Genomic DNA, 18,786 nt, shown 5'->3' on the forward strand with positions numbered 1-18,786 from the left:
CTCCGGGGCCGCCCACGCCCACTCGTTCTCTCTAGGAAAGTGGAAGGGCTCTTCTCGGTGGTGTCTAGGCACTGGGCGCCTGGCGGTAGGTGCATGGTGTCCACTCAGGAGTGGCGGGCACAGGCGTCTGGTTGTGCTCCTCCTCGGGGTCACCAGGTCCGAAGAGAGAGAAGCAGAATAACATTCTAGAATATGCAGTGCCGGGGCTGGAACTCGCGACCTCATATGCACAGCAAGTCTGGAGCTCCAAAATGCAGTCTTCTTTAAACATGAGCAAAACCAGCCTGTGTGTTTCATGTACAGATGCAACACTGAGACCCCTAAAATCTGGAGAGAGCATACCTTACCTAACCATCTGGAAGCTTACATGAGGACAGGACTTGGACAGATGACAAAATGCAGGAAAAGATGAAAGCAAGACTTCAGGGTCCTCTCATCTTCCCATCCTCCCATGGGGAACAGCTAGTGTCAAATCCTTAACAGTTTATGCAAGATGAAATTCTGGGTTATTCCTAGGGAGGAAGGTTTTCTTTTCACCTTCTAGCACTGCCTTCCATTTTACCCCAACTCACTTTTTGTGTGTGGGGGGGTGGGTATCAGGTATGGAAACGCTGCACCGGGACCTCATACTTTAATTTCTGTTTTCACTGCACTCAGTCCACACTCTCTGATGATGCGCATAAGATTCCACATTTCCCTTTTTGCCTCCGGGGTTACTTCTGGGACTTGGTGCCTGCACTATGAATCCACTGCTCCTGGAGGCGGCTGTTTTTTTCCCTTTTTATTGCTCATCTTGTTGTTATTGCTGTTGTTGTTATTGGATAGGACAGAGAGAAATCGAGAGAGGGGGAGAGAAAGACAGACACCTGCAGACCTGCTTCACTGCATGTGAAGCGAACCCCCCCATTGCAAGTGGGGATCCGGAGGCTTGAACCGGGATCCTTACACCGGACCTTGCGCTTTGCGCCAAGTGCGCTTAACTCTCTGCGCTACCACCTGGCCCCCAAGATTCCACATTTCTTATATTTTTTAATTATTGTTTTTTTAAGGTTTTATTTATTTATTTATGAGAAAGACAGGGACAGAGAGAAAAAGAGTCAGGCATCACTCTAGTACATGTGCTGCCAGGGATTGAACTCAGGACCTCAAGCATTAGAGTCTAATGCTTTAGCCACTGTGCTACCTCCTGAACTACTGATTCCACATTTCTTAGCTTGCTTCCTTCCTTCCTTCCTTCCTGCCATAACAAGATGTGTGGACCAATAAGGATTTGAGGGGGCTGAGCAGTACCATAGTGGGTTAAGTGCACCTAGTGCAAAGCGCAAGGACCAGAGTAATGATCCTGGTTCAAACCCCCCACACACACACCTGCAGGAGGATCGTTTCACAAGCGGTGAATCTGGTCTGCAGGTGTCTGTCTTTCTCTCCCCCTCGGTCTTCCCCTCCTCTCTTGATTTCTCTCTGTCCTTCCAGCAACAAAAACAGCAATAACAACAATAATAATGACTGCAACAAGGGCAACAAAATGGAAAAGTGGCCTCCAGGAGCAGTGGATTCGTAGTGCAGGCACTGAGGCCCAGCAATAACCCTGGAAGAAAGAAAAGAAAAAAAGGATTTGACACTTAAGGTGGCTCGCAATGCAACTGCTTCTTGGTGACTAACCTTAGATCTCTTCCTCTTCAGTCTTGGGTAATGAGCAGAATGAAAGAGGTAGAGAGCTGTCTTTATTTATTTATTTCCAACCAGGGTTATCACTGGGGCTTAGTGCCTGCATGTGTGCCAGTACTCCACCCAGCAGCCTCCTCCCCCTACTCTCTTTTTTTCTTTCTTTTTTTTTTTTTTAATTATCTTTATTTATTGGATAGAGACAGCCAGAAATTGAGAGGGTAGGGGAGATAGAGAAGGAGAGAGAGACACCTGCAGACCTGCTTCACCACTTGTGAAGCTTTCCCCCTGCAGGTGGGGTCTGGGGGCTTGAACCTTGGTCCTTGCGCACTGTATATGTGCGCTCAACCAGGTGCACCACTACCCGGCCCCCTCCCCCTACTTCCTTTCTTTGTTTATAGAGACAGAGAGAAACAAGGGTGGCCTGGGAGGTGGCAAAGTGGATAAAACATTGGACTCTCAAGCACGAGGCTTTGAGTTTAATCCCCGGCAGTACATGTACCAGAGTAATGTCTGATTCTTTTCTCTCTCCACCTTTCTTTCTCATCAGTAAATAACTTATAAATAAAAGAAAGAGAAAAAAGAAATAAGGGGGCAGGTGGTGGTGCACCTGGTTGAGAGAACATGTTACCATGCTCAAGGAACTGGTTCAAACCCCTGACAACCTATAGGGGGGAAGCTTCACAAGTGGTGACACAATGCTGCAGGTATTTCACTTTTTTTCACCCTCTTTCCACCTCAGCTTCTGTCTCTACCCAGTAAATCAATTAAAATGTTAAAAAAGAGAAAGAGGGGCAGGGGTAGATAGCATAACAGTTATGCAAAGAGACTCTCATGCCTGAGGCTCCAAAGTCCCAGGTTCAATCCCCTGCACCACCGTAAACCAGAGCTGAGCAGTGCTCTGGTAAATAAAATAAAATAAGAGAGAGAAAGAGAAGTAGGGAGGGAGGTACACAGGAAGAGAGGAGAGAGATGGAGACTTGTAGCACTGCTTTACTATTTGTGAAACTTCCCCATTGCAGGTGGGGACTGGGTACTTGATAGGGTCTTTGCGCGTGGTGACATGTGCAGACTGCTGTCTACTGGGTATGCCACCACCCATCCTCTCTCAACTTATTATTTATTTATTTGTATTTGTTTGTTTATTTTTTGCCTCCATGGTTATTGCTAGGACTTGGTGCCAGCACTGCGAATCCACTGCTCTTGGAGGCTATTTCCCCCCCATTTTTGTTGCTCTTGTTATTGTTATTGTTGTTATTAATGCCATTGTTGTTGGATAGGACAGAGAGAAATGGAGAGAGGAAGGGAAGACAGAGAGGGCAAGAGAAAGATAGACACCTGCAGACCTGCTTCACCACCTGTGAAGTGACTCTCTGCAGGTGGGGAGCCGGGGGCTTGAACCGGAATCCTTATGCTGTTCCTTGCGCTTTGCACCACGTGCGCTTAACCTGCTATGCTACTGCCTGACTCCCGACTTACTGTTTTTTTTTTTTACCAAAGCACTGAACAACTCTAGCTTACGGTGTTGCAGGAGATTGAACCTGGGACTTTAGAACCTCTTTGCATAACCATTATGCTATCTACCCCCTCTCAAATTATTTTTGAGTTTTTGATATATCCTTTGACCACAGGGCTACTCCAGGCCAGCCTGGTTGGTAGACCATCTGGTGTAGTTCGTCCAGAAGAGAACCTATGGAACTCCAGTTCAACACTGCTCCAGCCACCAGATTTTTAAAGTTTTTTAAATTTATTTTTATTTTTTAACCAGAGCACTATTCAGCTCTGGCTTATGGTGGTGCGGGGGATTAGACCTGGGACTTTGGAGTCTCAGGCATGAGAGTCTGTTTGCATCACCATTATGCTATCTACCCTCCGTCCAGATTTTTTTTTAAAAAAAGATTTTGTATTTATTTATTTAATTTTTTTTTAACTTTCTGCCTAGAGAAGGGACAAGCCCAGCTCAGAGAAAAGCAAACAGCAGACCCACCTTTGAAAAAAAGGAATTCCTAAGGGCCTGGTCCTCCCTTTTATAACACAAAGCAGAGTAGTATTTTTATATTTAAATGTGAAAACAAAAAGAGAATTCTATATATGAAAAAAATTATTATCTTTATTTATTTATTGGATAGAGACAGTCAGAAACTGAGAGGGAAGGGAGGGATAGAGAGCGTGAGAGACAGAGACACACCTGCAGCTCTGCTTCACCACTTGTAAAGCTTTCCCCCTGCAGGTGGGGACTGGGGGCTTGAACCTGGGTCCTTGTGCATTGTAACATGTGCGCTCAACCAGGTGTGCCACCACCTAGCCCAAGACTTTGTATTTATTTATTAGAAAGATAGGAGAGGGAAAGAACCAGATATCACTCTGTGCTGCCAGGGGATCAAACTCAAGAACTCATGCTTGGGAGTCCAATGCTTTACCCACTGCACCACCTACTAGATCACACTCCTAGATCACACCAGGGTTCTTGTGTCCAACTAACATGGTTTCTAGATCATAAAGACAGAGGGAGGGGCGGGGTAGATAACTTTTTTTTTTTTTAATCTTTTATTGTTGGATAGAGACAGTCAGAAATTGAGAGGGAAGGGGGTGATAGAAAGGAGAGAGATAAGACACTTGCAGCCCTACTTCACCACTTGTGAAGCTTTCCCCCTGCAGGTGGGGATTGGGGGCCTGAACCTGGGTCCTTGCGCACTGTAACATGTGCTGTGCCTTTCTCGGGGCTGGGCCAGACGGCCCTCACTCTCCTGCCTGACAGTTATCTCACCTGCAGTTTCTTTTTTTAAATATATATATATATTTTTTTTATTTATTTATTCCCTTTTGTTGCCCTTGTTGTTTTATTGTTGTAGTTATTATTGTTGTTGTTGGATAGGACAGAGAGAAATGGAGAGAGGAGGGGAAGACAGAGAGGAGGAGAGAAAGATAGACACCTGCAGACCTGCTTCACCACCTGTGAAGCGACTCCCCTACAGGTGGGGAGCCGGGGTTCGAACCGGGATCCTTATGCCGGTCCTTGTGCTTTGCGCCACGTGCGCTTAACCCGCTGTGCTACAGCCCGACTCCCTCACCTGCAGTTTCTAACCACATTCTCCCACATGACGGCCTCATCCAGGCATGGTGACAGCCAGAGAGGTCAGGCTGCAGCAGGTACCACTGCCCACTTATCACCCGGAGGTGGCCATAGTGTGGTGCTCCAGGGCACACCAACTCTTTGGAATTTTTTTTTTTTTCTTACTTTGATAGAGGGAAATAAGGAGACAGAGACACACCTGCAGTCCCTGCTTCACCACTCCTGAAGCTCCCCCACCCCCACCCCGCAGGTGGGGGCTGGGGGCTTGAACCTGGGTCCTAGTGCACGCTAACATGCACACTTAATCAGGTGCGCCATCACCCGGCTCCTTGGAATTGGTTTGCTTTCTTTCTTTTAGAATTGGTTTTGCTTTTCTTAATTACCTTTATTTATTGTACAGAGACAGCCAGAAATGAGAGGGAAGTTTGGGATAGAGAGGAAGAGACAGAGAGACACCTGCAGCCCTGCTTCACCGCTCGTGAAGGTTTTCCCTTGCAGGTGGGAAGGGGTAGATAACTTAATGGTTTGCAGAGACTTTCATGCCTGAGGTTCCAAAGTCCCAGGTTCAGTCCCCTGCACCACCATAAGCCACAGCTGATCAGTGCTCTGGTTAAAAAAAAAAAAAAAAGAGGCCACTGTTCCCCCCACCACCTCCCCAGTGATCGTAGTGACTACAGTAACCCTCACGTTCTGTGGCAGAATGAATACAAACCCCAACGATCTCCAGTTCTTAATCCTTGGTACATGTGCAGTGTTTTTATTTATTTATTTTATATTATTTGTTTATTTACCAGAGCACTGCTCAGTTTTGGCTTATGGTGGTGTGGGGAATTGAACCTGGGACTTTGGAATTTCAGGCATGAGTCTCTTTGAATAACCATTATGCTGCCTTTTCCCCCCTCCCAAATCTTTTTATTTATTATTGGGTAAAGACAGAGAAATTGAGAGTGGATGGGGATATATAGAGAGGGAAAGAGAGAGACACCTGCAGCCCTGCTTTACCACTTGTGAAACTTTCCCCCTGCATGTGGGGACCAAGGACTTGAACCTGGGTCCTTACGCACTGTAATGTGTGCACTTAACCAGGTGGGCCACCGACTGGCCCTTGTGTGAGGTGTATTAAGCCATGGTTTATGATAATTTATTTTTCATTGGCAAAACACTGTGGTGCAGGATGTAATGGTTCTGGCAAAATTTGTAAAACTGCCTGCCCTCTCTAATGCTTGCAGTTCTGAGGTCTCAGGTTCAGTTTCTAGCATCACTGTAAGTTTATAAGCTTAGCAGTGCTCTGGTCAAGGAAACCAAAGAAAAACGTGGGCAGGTGGTGGCACACCTGGTTACTCATTGTATAATGTGTTGAGTAAGACATTATACAATGTGCCAGGACCTGGATTCGAGCCCCTAGTTCCCACCTACAGAAGGAAAGCTTTGCAAGTGGTGAAGCAGTGCTGCAGGTATCCTTCTTTCCCTCTCTCTCCCTACCCTCTAAATTTCTGGCTGTCTCTACCTAATAAATAAAGATAACTAAAAAAAATAACAACGAATACCTCAGAGCTAGCCCAAGTGGGGGGGGCAGTGGGAGGGCGACATACAGGTTATGTTTGAAGGGGTGAGACTTGAGCCAAAGGGTCAGAACGTGCTGGCTGTTTTGTGGGAGGAGGAATGAGGAGACCCCAAAGTCATTTACTTATATATCCCTAGGGTGGGGCAGAGGAGACCTATAGTGGCTCTGCAAAAGACTTTCATGCCTGAGGCTCCAAGGTCCCAGGTTCATTTCCCAGCACCACCATCAGCCAAAACTGAGCAGGGCTCTAGTCTTTCTCATTAAAATAAATGCATTAAATATTAAAAAAAAACATGAAGGAGAAAGCGAGGGTTTGGATTTGAGTGGAGGGGATGGGGGCAATAAGACAGCGGGGCATTTCATTCATTTAAAAAAATGTTTTAAGAAATAAATTATTAAAAAAAAAAAAGAAAGAAAGAGACTGGGAATCAGGCAGTAGCGCAGCGGGTTAACCACACGTGGCAAGAAGTACAAAGACCCAGGAGAAGGATTCCAGTTCAAGCGGTGAAGCAGGTGTGCAGGTGTCTGTGTTTCTCTCCCCCTCTCTGTCTTCCCCTCCTCTCTCCATTTCTCTCTGTCCTATCCAACAACAACAACAGCACTAACTATGACAATAATAACTATAACAACAATTAAAAAAAAACAAGAGCAACAAAAGGGAAAATAAATAAGTAAATTAATTAATTAATTAATTAAACATCAACAAAGACAGAAAGGGACTGAGAGGGGGAGATAGAGAGGGAGAGAGAGACAGAGAGACACAGCAGACCTGCTTCACTACTTGTGAAGCTTTACCCCCTGCAGTTGGGGAGTGGGGGGAAAAATGTTTTATTTATTAGTGAGAGGGATAGAAGGAGAGAGAGAAAGAACCAGACATAACTGGTACATGTGCTGCCAGGGACTGAACTCAGGACCTCATGCTTCAAAGTCTAATGCCTAGGTCGGGGGAGACAGCATAATGGTATGCAAAAAGACTCTCAAGGCTGAGGCTCCTAAATCCCAGATTCAGTCCACTGCATCACCATAAACCAGAGCTGACCAGTGCTCTGGTGTTTCTCTGTGTGTCTCTCTGCATCTCTCTCAAAAATAAAATAAATAAAATTAAAAAAAATTAAGTCTAATGCCTTATCTACTGCGCCATGCCCCCCCCCCCAACCCCCGGACCAAAGGGCATTTCATTCTTTTTTTTCTTAAACTTGTGCATTGCTCAATTTTGGCTTATGGTGGTGCAGGGGATTGAACCGGAGACCTGGGAACTTCAGGAATAAGATTTTTTTTTTTAATATTTTATTTATCTATGAGAAAGATAGGAGAAGAGAAAAAGAACCAGCCATCACTCTGACACATGTATTGCCAGGGATCGAACTCGGGACCTCAGGCTTGAGAGTCCAAAGCTTTACCACTGCGTCACCTCCTGGACCACAGAAGTAAGATTCTATTTGCATAACCACTATGTTGTCTCCCCGGCCTGGGGCTTTTCATTCTTACTGCACCATCCTTTGGTGCCAGGCATCTCAGCCAGTCGAAGACAAATTGAGGGAGGAGTCCGGGTTGGAGACTCATCCCAGCTCAGTGGGGAAGCTGGCGGCACGGACCGCATCCGCTCTGCGCGCCGCCCCAGTGCGCAGGCGCTGCCGGTTACGGAAGCCTGCAGGGGGCGGGGCCTCGGCGGGAGGCGCGGGGAAAATGGCGGCGGCGGCCAACGGGACCGGAGGGAGCAGCGGGATGGAGGTGGATGCAGCAGGTAACGAGCTCCGCGAGCGCGCATGCTGGAGACGCCCTTCGGGGGCACCTTCATGGCGACCTGGATCCCCGAGGGGAGGCCGGAGGGTCGCACAGCCACGGCGCGCTCTGGGGTAACTTGCAGGAGGGAGGGAGGTCTGGCCCGAGCGCTGCGTCCTCCGCACCCCAGTCCAGGACCCTCACTCTTCTCACTTTTTCCTTCGCCTTCAGTGGTTCCCAGCGTGATGGCCTCTGGAGTGACGGGGAGCGTCTCCGTCGCTCTTCATCCCCTGGTTATACTCAACATCTCAGACCATTGGATTCGCATGCGCTCGCAGGAGGGGCGGCCCATGCAGGGTGAGTGCGGCCTCCCGGGTGAGTGGCATCTCCTCCTTCCTTGACTGAAGCCACTCGGCTGGGCTCACACTCTCAGACCTGCTGGCCTGCAGGCTGTGAGGATGACTGGGGCAAAGTTTCCGATTCTTTCTCCTGACACTTTGCTGTGTTCTCTCTCCCCCAGTGATTGGGGCTCTGATCGGAAAGCAGGAGGGCCGGAACATCGAGGTGATGAACTCCTTCGAGCTGCTGTCTCACACCGTGGACGAGAAGATTATCATTGACAAGGAATACTATTACACTAAGGAGGAGCAGTGTGAGAGGGGGATAGAAGTTGGGGGAGGGGGGTGGAGTCCTAGGAAGATTGAGAGGGCTGTAAAGAAAGAGAATAGCATGTAAATGGAGGAAAAAGCGAAGGGTACTTGAAAGCTCAGCAAAAGAACACGCTCATCTTCCGTCTAGGATGAAGGACCATAGAAAGCACGACTAAAGGGATTATTCCAAATTGAGTCAGAATCTTGAGAGGGGAAGAGAGATGCAGGTGCAAATAACAGAAAAGAACTTGCCCTGAGCTTTGGCCCCTCCCTCTCCAGTTAAACAGGTGTTCAAGGAGCTGGAGTTTCTGGGTTGGTATACCACAGGTGGGCCACCTGACCCCTCAGATATCCACGTCCACAAGCAGGTACAACTGCTCACATGTGCATGCTGGGGCAGACTGGAGGCTGGGGGAAGAAGAAAGCTGGGCACTGAAGCCTGTGTCCACTGTTCCCCTCTTCCAGGTGTGTGAGATCATCGAGAGCCCCCTCTTTCTTAAGTTGAACCCTATGACCAAGCATACAGATGTGAGTAACACTGACCCTATGCCCACTTTTTAAATTAAAAATTTTTTGTGAGAGATGCAGAGGGAGAGAGAAAGAAACACCGGAGCACTGCTCAGCTCTGGCTTATGGTGGTGCGAGGATTGAACCTGGGACTTTGGAGCCTCAGGCACGAAAGTCTGTTTGCATAACCATTATGCTGTCTCCCCCACCCAAATTAAAAAAAAATTAAAACCATTTTTATATTAATTTTATATGGATGAGAGATATAGAAAGACCAGAGCACTGTTCAGCTCTGGCGAATGGTGGTGCTGGGGACTGAACCTCGGACCTCAGAGCCTCAGGCATGAGTCTTTTTGCAGAACCATTATGCTGTGTCTCTAGCCCCCCCCCCCCACTTTGGAGGATCAATCTTTGACTTTTACTGTGACGTCTCCATTGAGTCAGATCTGTCCACCACTGTGTGACTTTGGGCCAGACCATCATTAAACCTCTAGACTTCGTTTTCCTTCTGTGTGAAATAGGGAGCTAATCCCTACTGGGCCTTTTGGGAAGATCTCATGAGGAAGCCTGATGTGGCAGGGCCAACTTTGGATACTTAGTACTGGCTCAGGTGTGTCTGTTTTAATAGCTGTTCTCCACCTTTTTTTTTTTTTAAACCAAAGCACTGCTCAGCTTTAGCTTATGGTGGTGTTGGGGATTGAACCTGGGGCCTCTCAGAGCCATGGGAATGAGTGTTTGCATAACCATCACGCTCTTGTTCTCCATCTCTTCACAGCTTCCAGTCAGTGTTTTCGAGTCTGTCATTGACATAATCAACGGAGAGGTAATGCCCAGCCTTTCATCCCTCAGATCCCTGCTTCTCTTCATCTTTCCTGCTTTTGATCTCTTCGTTTGCCCTTCAGGCCACAATGCTATTTGCTGAGCTGACCTATACTCTAGCCACAGAGGAAGCAGAACGCATTGGTGTAGACCATGTGGCCCGAATGACAGCAACAGGCAGTGGAGAGAACTCCACAGGTAATGGAGGCCAGAGGGGCTTCCTTGGGCTGCAAAGTGTGACCACATCCCATGTCAGCTGAGGTGTGTCCTTGTCCCTCCCCCAGTGGCTGAACACCTGATAGCGCAGCACAGTGCCATCAAGATGCTGCACAGCCGGGTCAAGCTCATCCTGGAGTATGTCAAGGCCTCTGAAGCGGGTAGGCCTTCCCTTGCATGTGCCTCTCACCTCTTTCCTGGGAAGTGGCAGCAGCCACCCTAATGCAGCCTTTGCACCTTCAGGAGAGGTCCCCTTTAATCACGAGATCCTGCGGGAAGCCTATGCCTTGTGTCACTGCCTCCCAGTGCTCAGCACAGACAAGTTCAAAACAGATTTTTATGATGTGAGTGGGAAACCCAGGCTGGGAGGTTGGGGTTGTTATGCAGGACGTAGGATGAGCTATTCCATGGGCAGATAGACCTGGATGCCCTGGGGAACTGGTTCTTTTCTGTTTCTTCCTAGCAATGCAATGATGTTGGGCTCATGGCCTACCTTGGTACCATCACCAAAACGTGCAACACCATGAACCAATTCGTGAACAAGTTCAATGTCCTCTATGATCGGCAAGGCATTGGCCGACGAATGCGGGGGCTCTTCTTCTGAGAACCCGGGTACTTGAAAGGATGAAGTGCAGGGTTGGACAACTATACCCAAAAGGAGGGATGCTACTTCCCCCATTAGAGAAACTGATCCTTAATAAAAGGGGAGCAGCCCCTCAGCACCCCTTCTAGTGGCTGTGTTCATTTAGGCATCAGGCTCTGTAACAGGCAAGAAGGATCTTGGTTTCAGTCTTGCTCTGAAGCATGAAGTTTATCATTGTCTGGGTTTTAATGATTTTTAGACAGAGAAGGCACCACAGCTCTCCCAAACTGTGGGGTCTGGGCTCATGATACAGACACCTTCCTAGGTTTGCAGTTACTACCTCCCTTAAATCTCTGGAGTTTGGTGTCTGCAAAGGTATATTGTGTTTCGGGTGTCACCTCCCTTTTTCAGCAGAGCACTTCTCAGCTCTGGCTTATGGTATTGGAGATTGAACCTAAGATTTTGGAGAATCAGGCATGAAGACCTTTTATAGAACCATCATACTGAGTAGCTAGGACACACACACACACCCCTTCCTTGATAAAAGGTTGCAGTACTGTTCCAGTGCTTGTGAAACTTTTTCCTGCAGATGGAGATGAGGTTTGAACCTGCATCCTTATGATAGAAGTTCAGAGGAACATATTTGGTGGTAGGGTTTGAGCCCCCATGTTTACTTTTGTTCTTAAATATTTTATTAATGAGGCACAGGTGTAGAAAGAAGCAGACATCACTGGTACATGTGCTGCTGGGGATTAAACTCAAAACCCCATGATTTGAATCCAGTCTATTCTTTAAGCAACTCAACACCCCTTGAAGCATGCATGTGTGTGGCTGGGTCTGAAGCTGCCTGTGTCCACCCAAGTGCTGTTCTCTTTTATGTCTGGTAACAATAAGCCAAGTCTCCATAAACACCAACAGCCAATGAATGACTTCCACACACATAAGACGGTGAGGTGCTTCTGTAGGCACTTCCGGTGGTGGAAAAGCTATCTTCAGGGACACCTGTGGGATACTGGCACCAGATGGCAGACCTAGTAACTGGTGTCCACCAGCTTCTCTGAGGCTTTAGACAAGTGTTGGGGAGTTGGGGGTGCCTGGAGAGTCAGCTTCTGGAGGCCTGTAGATAATCCCAAGCCAGAGGGGCAGTGCAAACAGGACTGGAGGGGGTGGGGTGCAGAGATGGGGTCTAGCAGATGATTGATTCATGAGGTAATGATAATCTACAAACACTTTACTAGCAAAAGGGATCAAGTGCAGTTGGGGGGGGGAAAGGGGTTCAGCACACATGGTATGCAGACAAGACTTGGTATTAAGCAGCTCAAATCAGTCAAACAAAAGTGATGCGTGTGCGGGCGGTGTTGACCTGCCAGACATTTAGCTCTTCATACTCATCCAGTGCTGCCTGGAACTGGGCTGGTGTGAAGCCACGAGAGATGCAGCGTTGCTCTGCCTCAGAAAAGCGAACACTCCTGCCCTCGGTGACCAGCTCCCGGATGGTGGCAAATATCACATCTGCGGGTCTCTGCGTCCTGATGGAAATAAGCACGAGTGCTATGATCAGTCAGATTCAGGCCACAAGACCAGGCAGCCTGTCTCAGAAAGCAGACTGTTCACTACTCACCTAGCTGTCTGCCCCTTGTCACCCAGGAGTGAGTCCTTGGACATTTCCATCAGCCGAATGGCCTCGTTCACATCTTCCTTCTCCACAATGTCCACCATTCGCAGCCGTGCCTAAGGGGAAGGGAGTGAAGATGGGGTGGGGAGTGAAGGAGGACACAACCTGTTCAGGCAGCCTGAGTGGTGCCAGCTCACAGAAGTGGGAGCCCCACCACTGCTGCCCCCTAAACATCCGCAGTGCGGGGCCGGCACTGTCAGACCGAGACAAGTGCAATGCCCGGGCAGCGTCCAGCAATTGCCCAAGTCTCCGCCTCTCAACGCTGGCCAGTCCCGGAGTTCAGTTGTCCTGTGAGAGAGACCAGACCCTCTGGACTCCACTGAAGAGGTTTTTTTTTTTTTTTTGGGGGGGGGGCAGCCAAGGCAACTGGCAGAAGTTGTGTCCCTAGGGCTCGGGAAGTGCTAGCTCGGCAGTAGGCCAGGAATCACGCTACCTGCACGAACAGCACTTTGGAGCCCCTGGGACTCAGGTCCAGGATGTGTGGGCAGTAGTGAAGTTTCTAGCTCAGGAAAGAAACCAGCCCTAGGCACCCACTACAGAGGCCTGTGGAGCAGGGTGCTTTGGCCATCCTCGGATGCTGTGCCCTGCTGGAGCAGCAAGTACCCACAGTGCGGTAGCACGAAGAGGACCACTATCTGCACTGTCAGCACTTTAGCCCCAACAGGGCTAAAGGAGGAAGGCGCTACTAGCCCATCAGTGACCCACAAGTTGATAAGACTGCCCTCCAGCAAGAGGCCAGGGCACTCACCAGAGCTGTGGACAGACGCAGGATGGCCAGCAGGGTCCGGGCAGAAGTGTAGGTGGCATCCTTGTTGGCCCAAGCCTCTCGCCGCATCTCAACATATGCGGCTGTGATATAGTCGGCTAGGGACTCTGGCACGGTGGGCTGCTTCTCCCGGCACATGGCAATGTAGCGTCTGCAGGAGGGGGCAATGGACATAGGAACCTACTGATTACTCTACAGTCGTGTGCCCTAATCCCCCCCCCCAACTTTTTAGAAAAGAGCTTGTCTATCAGATGGCTTGTCCACAGATATGGGGAAGTTCCTACCTCTGCAAGTATGACCCAATTAAAGGAGAAAAAGCCAAGGGAAGGTTGGGAGGACCAGCAGACCCAGGTGAAACAAAAGAAACAGCAAGGTCAATGCTGCCTATCAGACAGCAAGGCAGGAAGAGCAGTGCACAGCCAATGGCCCCAAAGGCACAGGCAGTCTCCTCCCAGCTATCCCCCTACCTCATGAGCTTCATGTCCAAAGGTTCAAACTGCGTTGGGGGTTGCCGGTTGTGCTGGTGTACATAGGTGATGTGCTGGGCCAACCTGGGATGAAGACCAGGATTGGCCCTCAGTGCTGTTAATTGCTTCTCATTGAATCCCACTCCCCAGGGTGACTGACAGACTAGCATAGAAAGCTCTTCAGAGCTGAACCTATTTTAACCCATCATTCCCTGGAAACTACAAACAGCACCAAGTGCAGATGTGGGGAGGCAGGTTCCCTCCCTCCCAGTCACAGCAGCCAAGCCTTGAGCTCCATTCACCGCAGATCATTGTCACGGTCAGGCCGATCCTGGATGAGCCAGAGAAGATCAAATCGTGAGAGCAGTGCAGCAGGAAGCTGTATGTTCTGCTCCAGACTCCGGCGGGGGTTGTAGCGCCCGTAGGCAGGGTTGGCAGCTGCCAGGATGGAGCAGCGTGCGTTGAGCGTGGTGAGGATGCCAGCCTTGGCAATGGAGATGGTCTGCTGCTCCATGACCTCGTGGATGGCTGTGCGGTCGGCCTCAGCCATCTTGTCAAACTCATCAATGCAGCACACGCCCTGGTCTGCCAGCACAAGGGCGCCCCCCTCCAATGTCAGCTCCCCACTCACGGAGTCACGGAGTACAGCAGCTGTCAAACCCACACCTGAAGAGCCACGACCTGTCGTGTACTGGCCTGAGAGGCAGGGTGGGGAAAAAGGAACTGAGGAACTTACCTGGGAACGGTGGAGGACACAAAGTTAGGGGAGTGCTGCCTCCCAGACTGCAAGGACATCGGAATACACATCCTGTGAGAACACCTGCCCTCCACTACTCACTTCGAGGGGCCAGGCGGTCGATGTAAGATAGGAGCTGGGACTTGGCCACACCAGGGTCTCCCATGAGGCAGATGTTGATGTTGCCTGCAGGAAGAGAGGAAAGCAAGTTACCCAGCAGTGGAGAGAAGTTTCAAGGCTTGTCCTACTGCCCCTAAAACATTTTCTTCTAACACCTCCAGTGTCAAAATACCAACACTTTGGTCCTGTATCTGAAGTTAAACTGCCTATGACCTTTGCTTCCTCCTAAACACCTCAGAGCAACCCCCACACATGCCCTCACCTCGGATCTTCATGCCTCGAGGGGACTGATCCACACCCCCCACCAGCAGCAGCAACAACGCCTTCTTCACATCCTCGTGCCCGTAGATCTCTGGGGCAATGGATGCTGCCAGCTTCTCATAGAAATCTTCCTCTGTGGGTGGGGGAAGATAGTGTAATGGTTATGCAAACAGAATCCCATATCTAAGGCTCCAAGTAACAACTAGCACACAACTAGCCAGAACTAAACAGTGCTCTGAAAATAAGATGTCTTTCTTTGTGTGGAAGTCCCAGTTAAAAGGTATTCTATAGGGAGTTGGGTGGTAGTGCAGCTGGTTAAGCACACATGCATAAAGATCCCGGTTCAAGCCCCCGGCTCCCAACCTGCAGGGGAGTCCTTCACAAGTGGTGAAGCAGGTCTGCAGGTGTCTACCTTTCTCTCTCTCTTATCCAACAATGACGACAACAAGAATAAGTACAACAATAAAACAAGGGCAACAAAATGGAATAAATAAATAACTTGAAAAAAGTATTCTAAGAGAAACAAAGTCCTAGGCAGAAGCCAGTAGTCTTCACCTGCAATCTGTCGCAGCTCCTCCCTGCTCAGCTCTCCTGTCTCTGATTCATCCTCCTCGCTCTTACTCATCTTCACAATGCGGTGGGCTTCCAAGTAAGTTTCTGAGAGCAAACCCTTGGGCAGGATCCAAGAAACAAATAAGCAAAGTTGCAGGAACTTGCCCCACTTAGATGAGTAAACACGTAAAATTCATGTGTGATGGATCTCAACCCTTTATACCTGCACCACCTGCCGGAAACCAGTGCGCAGAATTGGCAAGAAAATGCCAGTGACGCTGATGTGGTCCCCAGGATGGGCGATCCTGGTGTTCTCTCCTTCCACCAGCACTGTGATGCTGCGAGGGATATTCCCCACAGGCACTTGGTCACTCTACAGGAAAGGAAAGGCAAGAAAAAGGGAGATTCAAGACCTGTGAGACCCTCACTTTTCCTCCCCAAGGTCATCCCTGTCACCACACTCCTTTCAAACCACTCAGCAAGACCCAGTTAAATCTTGCTCCTGGACTGACTCCTCAGTCCGTTTGCTGTTTCTTTCCTCCATTGTGAGGACTAAAGTGGACTCCCAGTGATGTTGTCTCTGGGCTCTGATCCACACTCACATGTTCCTGCATCTTCAGCTCCTGGAATTTGATGAACTTGGAGCCTCGGGTTTGCAGATATAGCCGTCCTCCTGAACGGTTGGTCTGGCACTCCTGGCTTGGGCACATGATGAGAGGCATGAAAGTGGGAGACTGAATCTAGGAAAGAAGAGAAGAAAGGAAAGGAAATGAGTGGGCCTCTAGAGAGCCAACGATTTGAACCCCAGTTCCTCCTCATGACAAATACATACAGGCTGGTAAGTCTCTGCTCCACACTGATCACATGTATAAGTGGCAACCACCATTCTGGGCTTAACTTCAGAAACTCGGGTGACAATTCCTCGTACGGTCACCAGTTTACCAACAGAGTCAGCCCGTACTTCCCGGATCACACGAGGCTTGGTACTGCTTGGGCCTTGAAAGTAAAGCTCGCTGAAGGGAGCAAACTTTTGTTAGAAAGGAACTGGGTGATAGATCCCACCCCTACTCCCAGGGCACTCACAATCTGCGCATGAGCTCAGGTGGGTACTGGTTCTGTGGACTCCGGGCTGCCCCTGGGTCCCGGCTCCTCTGCTCCATCATCAGCCGGTGCTCAATGTAAACATCCAGAACATCTTTATTCACCACCTGTAGTAAGAAACATCACTGGTTGGGTAGGGAAAGAGACATCACTGGTTGAGTAGGGAAAGAGAACAAAAGGAACATGAGGTGAGACACCACTGGCTTAAAGGAAACCAGTATGAGAAGCCTCTGGGCAGAAACCTGCATCCTCTCACCTCCCGATCCTTGTACTGAGGCAGCAGCTCATGCACAGCATCAGCAAAGAGCCTGGTGTAGCGCTTGGCGTTCTCACAGATAGAATCCACCAACTCGGGGTCATCTTCAGCCACGTCGTCCAGGTCCACATACAGGGCCACTTGTTCTCGATGGGCCAGCTGGATCTGGGGCAGGGAAGAGACAGCAGTTCAAAGCCAGGTTGATGGTGCTTCTTGGCCAGTTCTCACCCTTTAACTATCACTCTAAGCCAAATACACACTCTCCCCCTCAGATGGCCACAGGCAGATAACAGAATAAGGAAGGGCAAGATTCAATTTCCAGGCCTGAAATGCCATGACTACGACGACCTAGCTTTATTTTCAGAGAGAAGCCACAGCACCACCCTACTGTCCAGGGAGTACCACTGCACCAGGGCTGAAATAGAGGTGTGGAGAGATATAAGCCTTACTGGAGGGTGAGCTAAATTCCGGATCTGCTTACCCACCAGGTGACCGGTTAAATACCCTAGGCACAGATGTACCTGTTACATGAACCGACTGAGTGACCTCTTTAAAAAGTTCCCCCCACACTCCCATTCCCTCTACCAAATCTTGCCCTTACCAACTGGTCTCCATACTTGAATCGCTTCTTGCCGGATTCCTCATCCTGATAAAACTCCTGTAGGAACTTCTTCACTTTCTCTACAAAGGAAACGAGAAAGCACAAGGTTTCCACTTTCCTTTCAGATAATTCACTGCAAACCCGGTGCTGGAAATCCACTTTCACTTACAACAGGAGTTGTAACAGGTGTAGTCAACCGTGCAGGGACCCTTTTCACCAAAAGGGCGAAAACCAAGGGAAGAACGAAGGGACCAGGTTGCAAAATTGCACCGGACATCCCGGCCCAGGGAACGCCAGCCTGTCTCATTACGAAGCACAGGCCATGGTCCCAGTGGCCACCTACCCTCGCGGGACTCGGCCTCTCTCACGCGTGCCCGGCCGCAGGCCGCCCCACCCCCTCTCCAGCCGCCGCTTCCGCTCTTAGTAAACAAAGAAGCACATGGGCCGCGCTTAAGCCTCACCGCATGAGATTCCTCCGCCTGCACGGAAGCCTGACTGTCCCTGGGTTAGTTCAGCCGAAGCCTCAGCGGAGCGTCCGCTGCCAGCCTGCCGCTACCCCAGAGCAGCCCCCGGTCAGCAGGCACACCCCCTCCTCCTTCCCCCCCCCCGTCCGGCTACGCCCGTCGGAATCCCGCGCGGAAGGACACTGTTTACACTCGCCACTCCCGCTCGAAGCTCCGCGCCACTTCCGGCTGTGCGTTCGCACTTCCGTTCGGGAGGCGGGGCAAGTGGCCGGCCAATACCGGCGCGCAGTGGCGCGGCCAACCCGCCCCCGGTTCTTCTGTGCCGCAGAGGCGCGGGCTCGGCTGGGGCCCGGAGCGCCGAGTGGGAGTGCGGCCTGCAGATCCGATGTCCTCGGGCGGCGTCCCCCACAGCCCAAGCCTTTCCTGCGCAGTCCTGCCATCCAGAGAGCCCCCCAACCGGCGTCCCGCCCACTAGCAGTTTCCTTTCTTCTCCGCAAAGGGCCCCTCAGGCCCCTCTGGCCTCGGGGTCTCGCAAGCACTGCCCGCACTGGCCCCGTCTGCTGCTGGCAGCTCGGATCTCAACGCCCCGGGACCCCCAACCATAGCAACAGGTGCCCACCGGAGGCTCCCTGCGTAGCGCGCGCCCGCCCAGGCCATCACCTTTCTCGAGCGCGTAGTCTTTGAGTGCCATGGCAGCCGGGGGCCGCGCAGCAGCGGTTGGCGGGAGCAGGGTTCTCGCTCCCGGGCAGCAATGAAGGGGCGAGCGGACGACTACGGCGGACCAACCGAAATCGGCGCGAATGAAGGGGCGCGCGGCTGACTACAGCGGACCAACCGAAATTGGCGCGAAACGTCGCCTCCCATGTGACCCGCGTTGCGGCTCGCAAGCCAATCGGAGAGGAGTTTCTTTATCACGCCCACTCACCGCACCGACCAATCAGCGGGCATACTTGATCTGAGTGGCGGGGACGCGGCGCGGGAGTGCGGA

At 50.4% G+C, this 18,786-nt stretch overlaps 3 protein-coding genes across 11 annotated transcripts in view; 1 reads left to right on the top strand and 2 right to left on the bottom strand.

The window, feature by feature from the left end:
* The first annotated feature begins 7,739 nt into the window (after positions 1-7,739).
* Positions 7,740-10,940, top strand: COPS6 (COP9 signalosome subunit 6). 2 transcript variants are annotated; one of them, XM_007534826.3, is made up of 10 exons: positions 7,740-8,046; positions 8,256-8,381; positions 8,545-8,676; positions 8,954-9,042; positions 9,140-9,202; positions 9,957-10,004; positions 10,084-10,198; positions 10,285-10,377; positions 10,460-10,560; positions 10,680-10,940. In XM_007534826.3, exons 1-10 carry the CDS (start codon positions 7,755-7,757, stop codon positions 10,818-10,820), a joined length of 1,200 nt encoding a protein of 399 aa, XP_007534888.3. In that variant the 5' UTR covers positions 7,740-7,754; the 3' UTR covers positions 10,821-10,940. The 2 variants fall into 2 exon arrangements, with proteins under 2 accessions (XP_007534888.3, XP_060029351.1); XM_060173368.1 differs by having other exon boundaries at positions 8,027-8,158.
* A 1,069-nt stretch (positions 10,941-12,009) lies between these two features.
* On the bottom strand, positions 12,010-18,600 carry MCM7 (minichromosome maintenance complex component 7). Of its 4 annotated transcripts, XM_060173328.1 has the most exons (16): positions 17,796-17,983; positions 17,504-17,543; positions 17,335-17,414; positions 16,734-16,898; positions 16,460-16,584; positions 16,209-16,389; positions 15,979-16,116; positions 15,600-15,749; positions 15,380-15,494; positions 14,826-14,957; positions 14,546-14,629; positions 14,010-14,403; positions 13,708-13,791; positions 13,223-13,391; positions 12,421-12,530; positions 12,010-12,328 (listed from the first exon to the last, which is right to left on the bottom strand). In XM_060173328.1, exons 5-16 carry the CDS (start codon positions 16,537-16,539, stop codon positions 12,127-12,129), a joined length of 1,839 nt encoding a protein of 612 aa, XP_060029311.1. In that variant the 5' UTR covers positions 16,540-16,584; positions 16,734-16,898; positions 17,335-17,414; positions 17,504-17,543; positions 17,796-17,983; the 3' UTR covers positions 12,010-12,126. The 4 variants fall into 4 exon arrangements, with proteins under 4 accessions (XP_060029311.1, XP_007534886.1, XP_016048793.1 ...); XM_007534824.3 differs by lacking the exons at positions 17,504-17,543; positions 17,796-17,983 and adding an exon at positions 18,459-18,600; XM_016193307.2 differs by lacking the exon at positions 17,504-17,543 and having other exon boundaries at positions 17,796-17,847.
* Positions 14,735-18,786, bottom strand: part of LOC103124156 (NXPE family member 3-like) — a 100,943-nt gene continuing 96,891 nt past the window's right edge. For all 5 annotated transcript variants that reach the window (XM_016193314.2, XM_016193312.2, XM_016193313.2 and 2 more), the window contains one exon: positions 14,735-14,748. The gene's annotated coding sequence lies outside the window, so the exon portion shown is untranslated. The remainder of the gene's footprint in view (positions 14,749-18,786) is intronic.

This window comes from Erinaceus europaeus, chromosome 15, assembly GCF_950295315.1.
Source record: "Erinaceus europaeus chromosome 15, mEriEur2.1, whole genome shotgun sequence".
NCBI classification, from domain to species: Eukaryota; Metazoa; Chordata; class Mammalia; order Eulipotyphla; family Erinaceidae; genus Erinaceus; species Erinaceus europaeus.

Bases quoted from the DNA above. Each gene is read 5' to 3' on its own strand.
- COPS6 (XM_007534826.3), top strand. From the start codon at position 7,755: ATGTTGTCTCCCCGGCCTGGGGCTTTTCATTCTTACTGCACCATCCTT. The intron at 8,047-8,255 runs GTAACGAGCTCC...CTTCGCCTTCAG, and splicing joins GATGGAGGTGGATGCAGCAG to TGGTTCCCAGCGTGATGGCC. The intron at 10,561-10,679 runs GTGAGTGGGAAA...GTTTCTTCCTAG, and splicing joins TCAAAACAGATTTTTATGAT to CAATGCAATGATGTTGGGCT.
- MCM7 (XM_007534824.3), bottom strand. From the start codon at position 18,489: ATGGCACTCAAAGACTACGCGCTCGAGAAAG. The intron at 16,899-17,334 runs GTAAGGGCAAGA...TCCCTGCCCCAG, and splicing joins TCAAGTATGGAGACCAGTTG to ATCCAGCTGGCCCATCGAGA. The intron at 13,392-13,707 runs GTAGGGGGATAG...CCCCTCCTGCAG, and splicing joins TTGGACATGAAGCTCATGAG to ACGCTACATTGCCATGTGCC.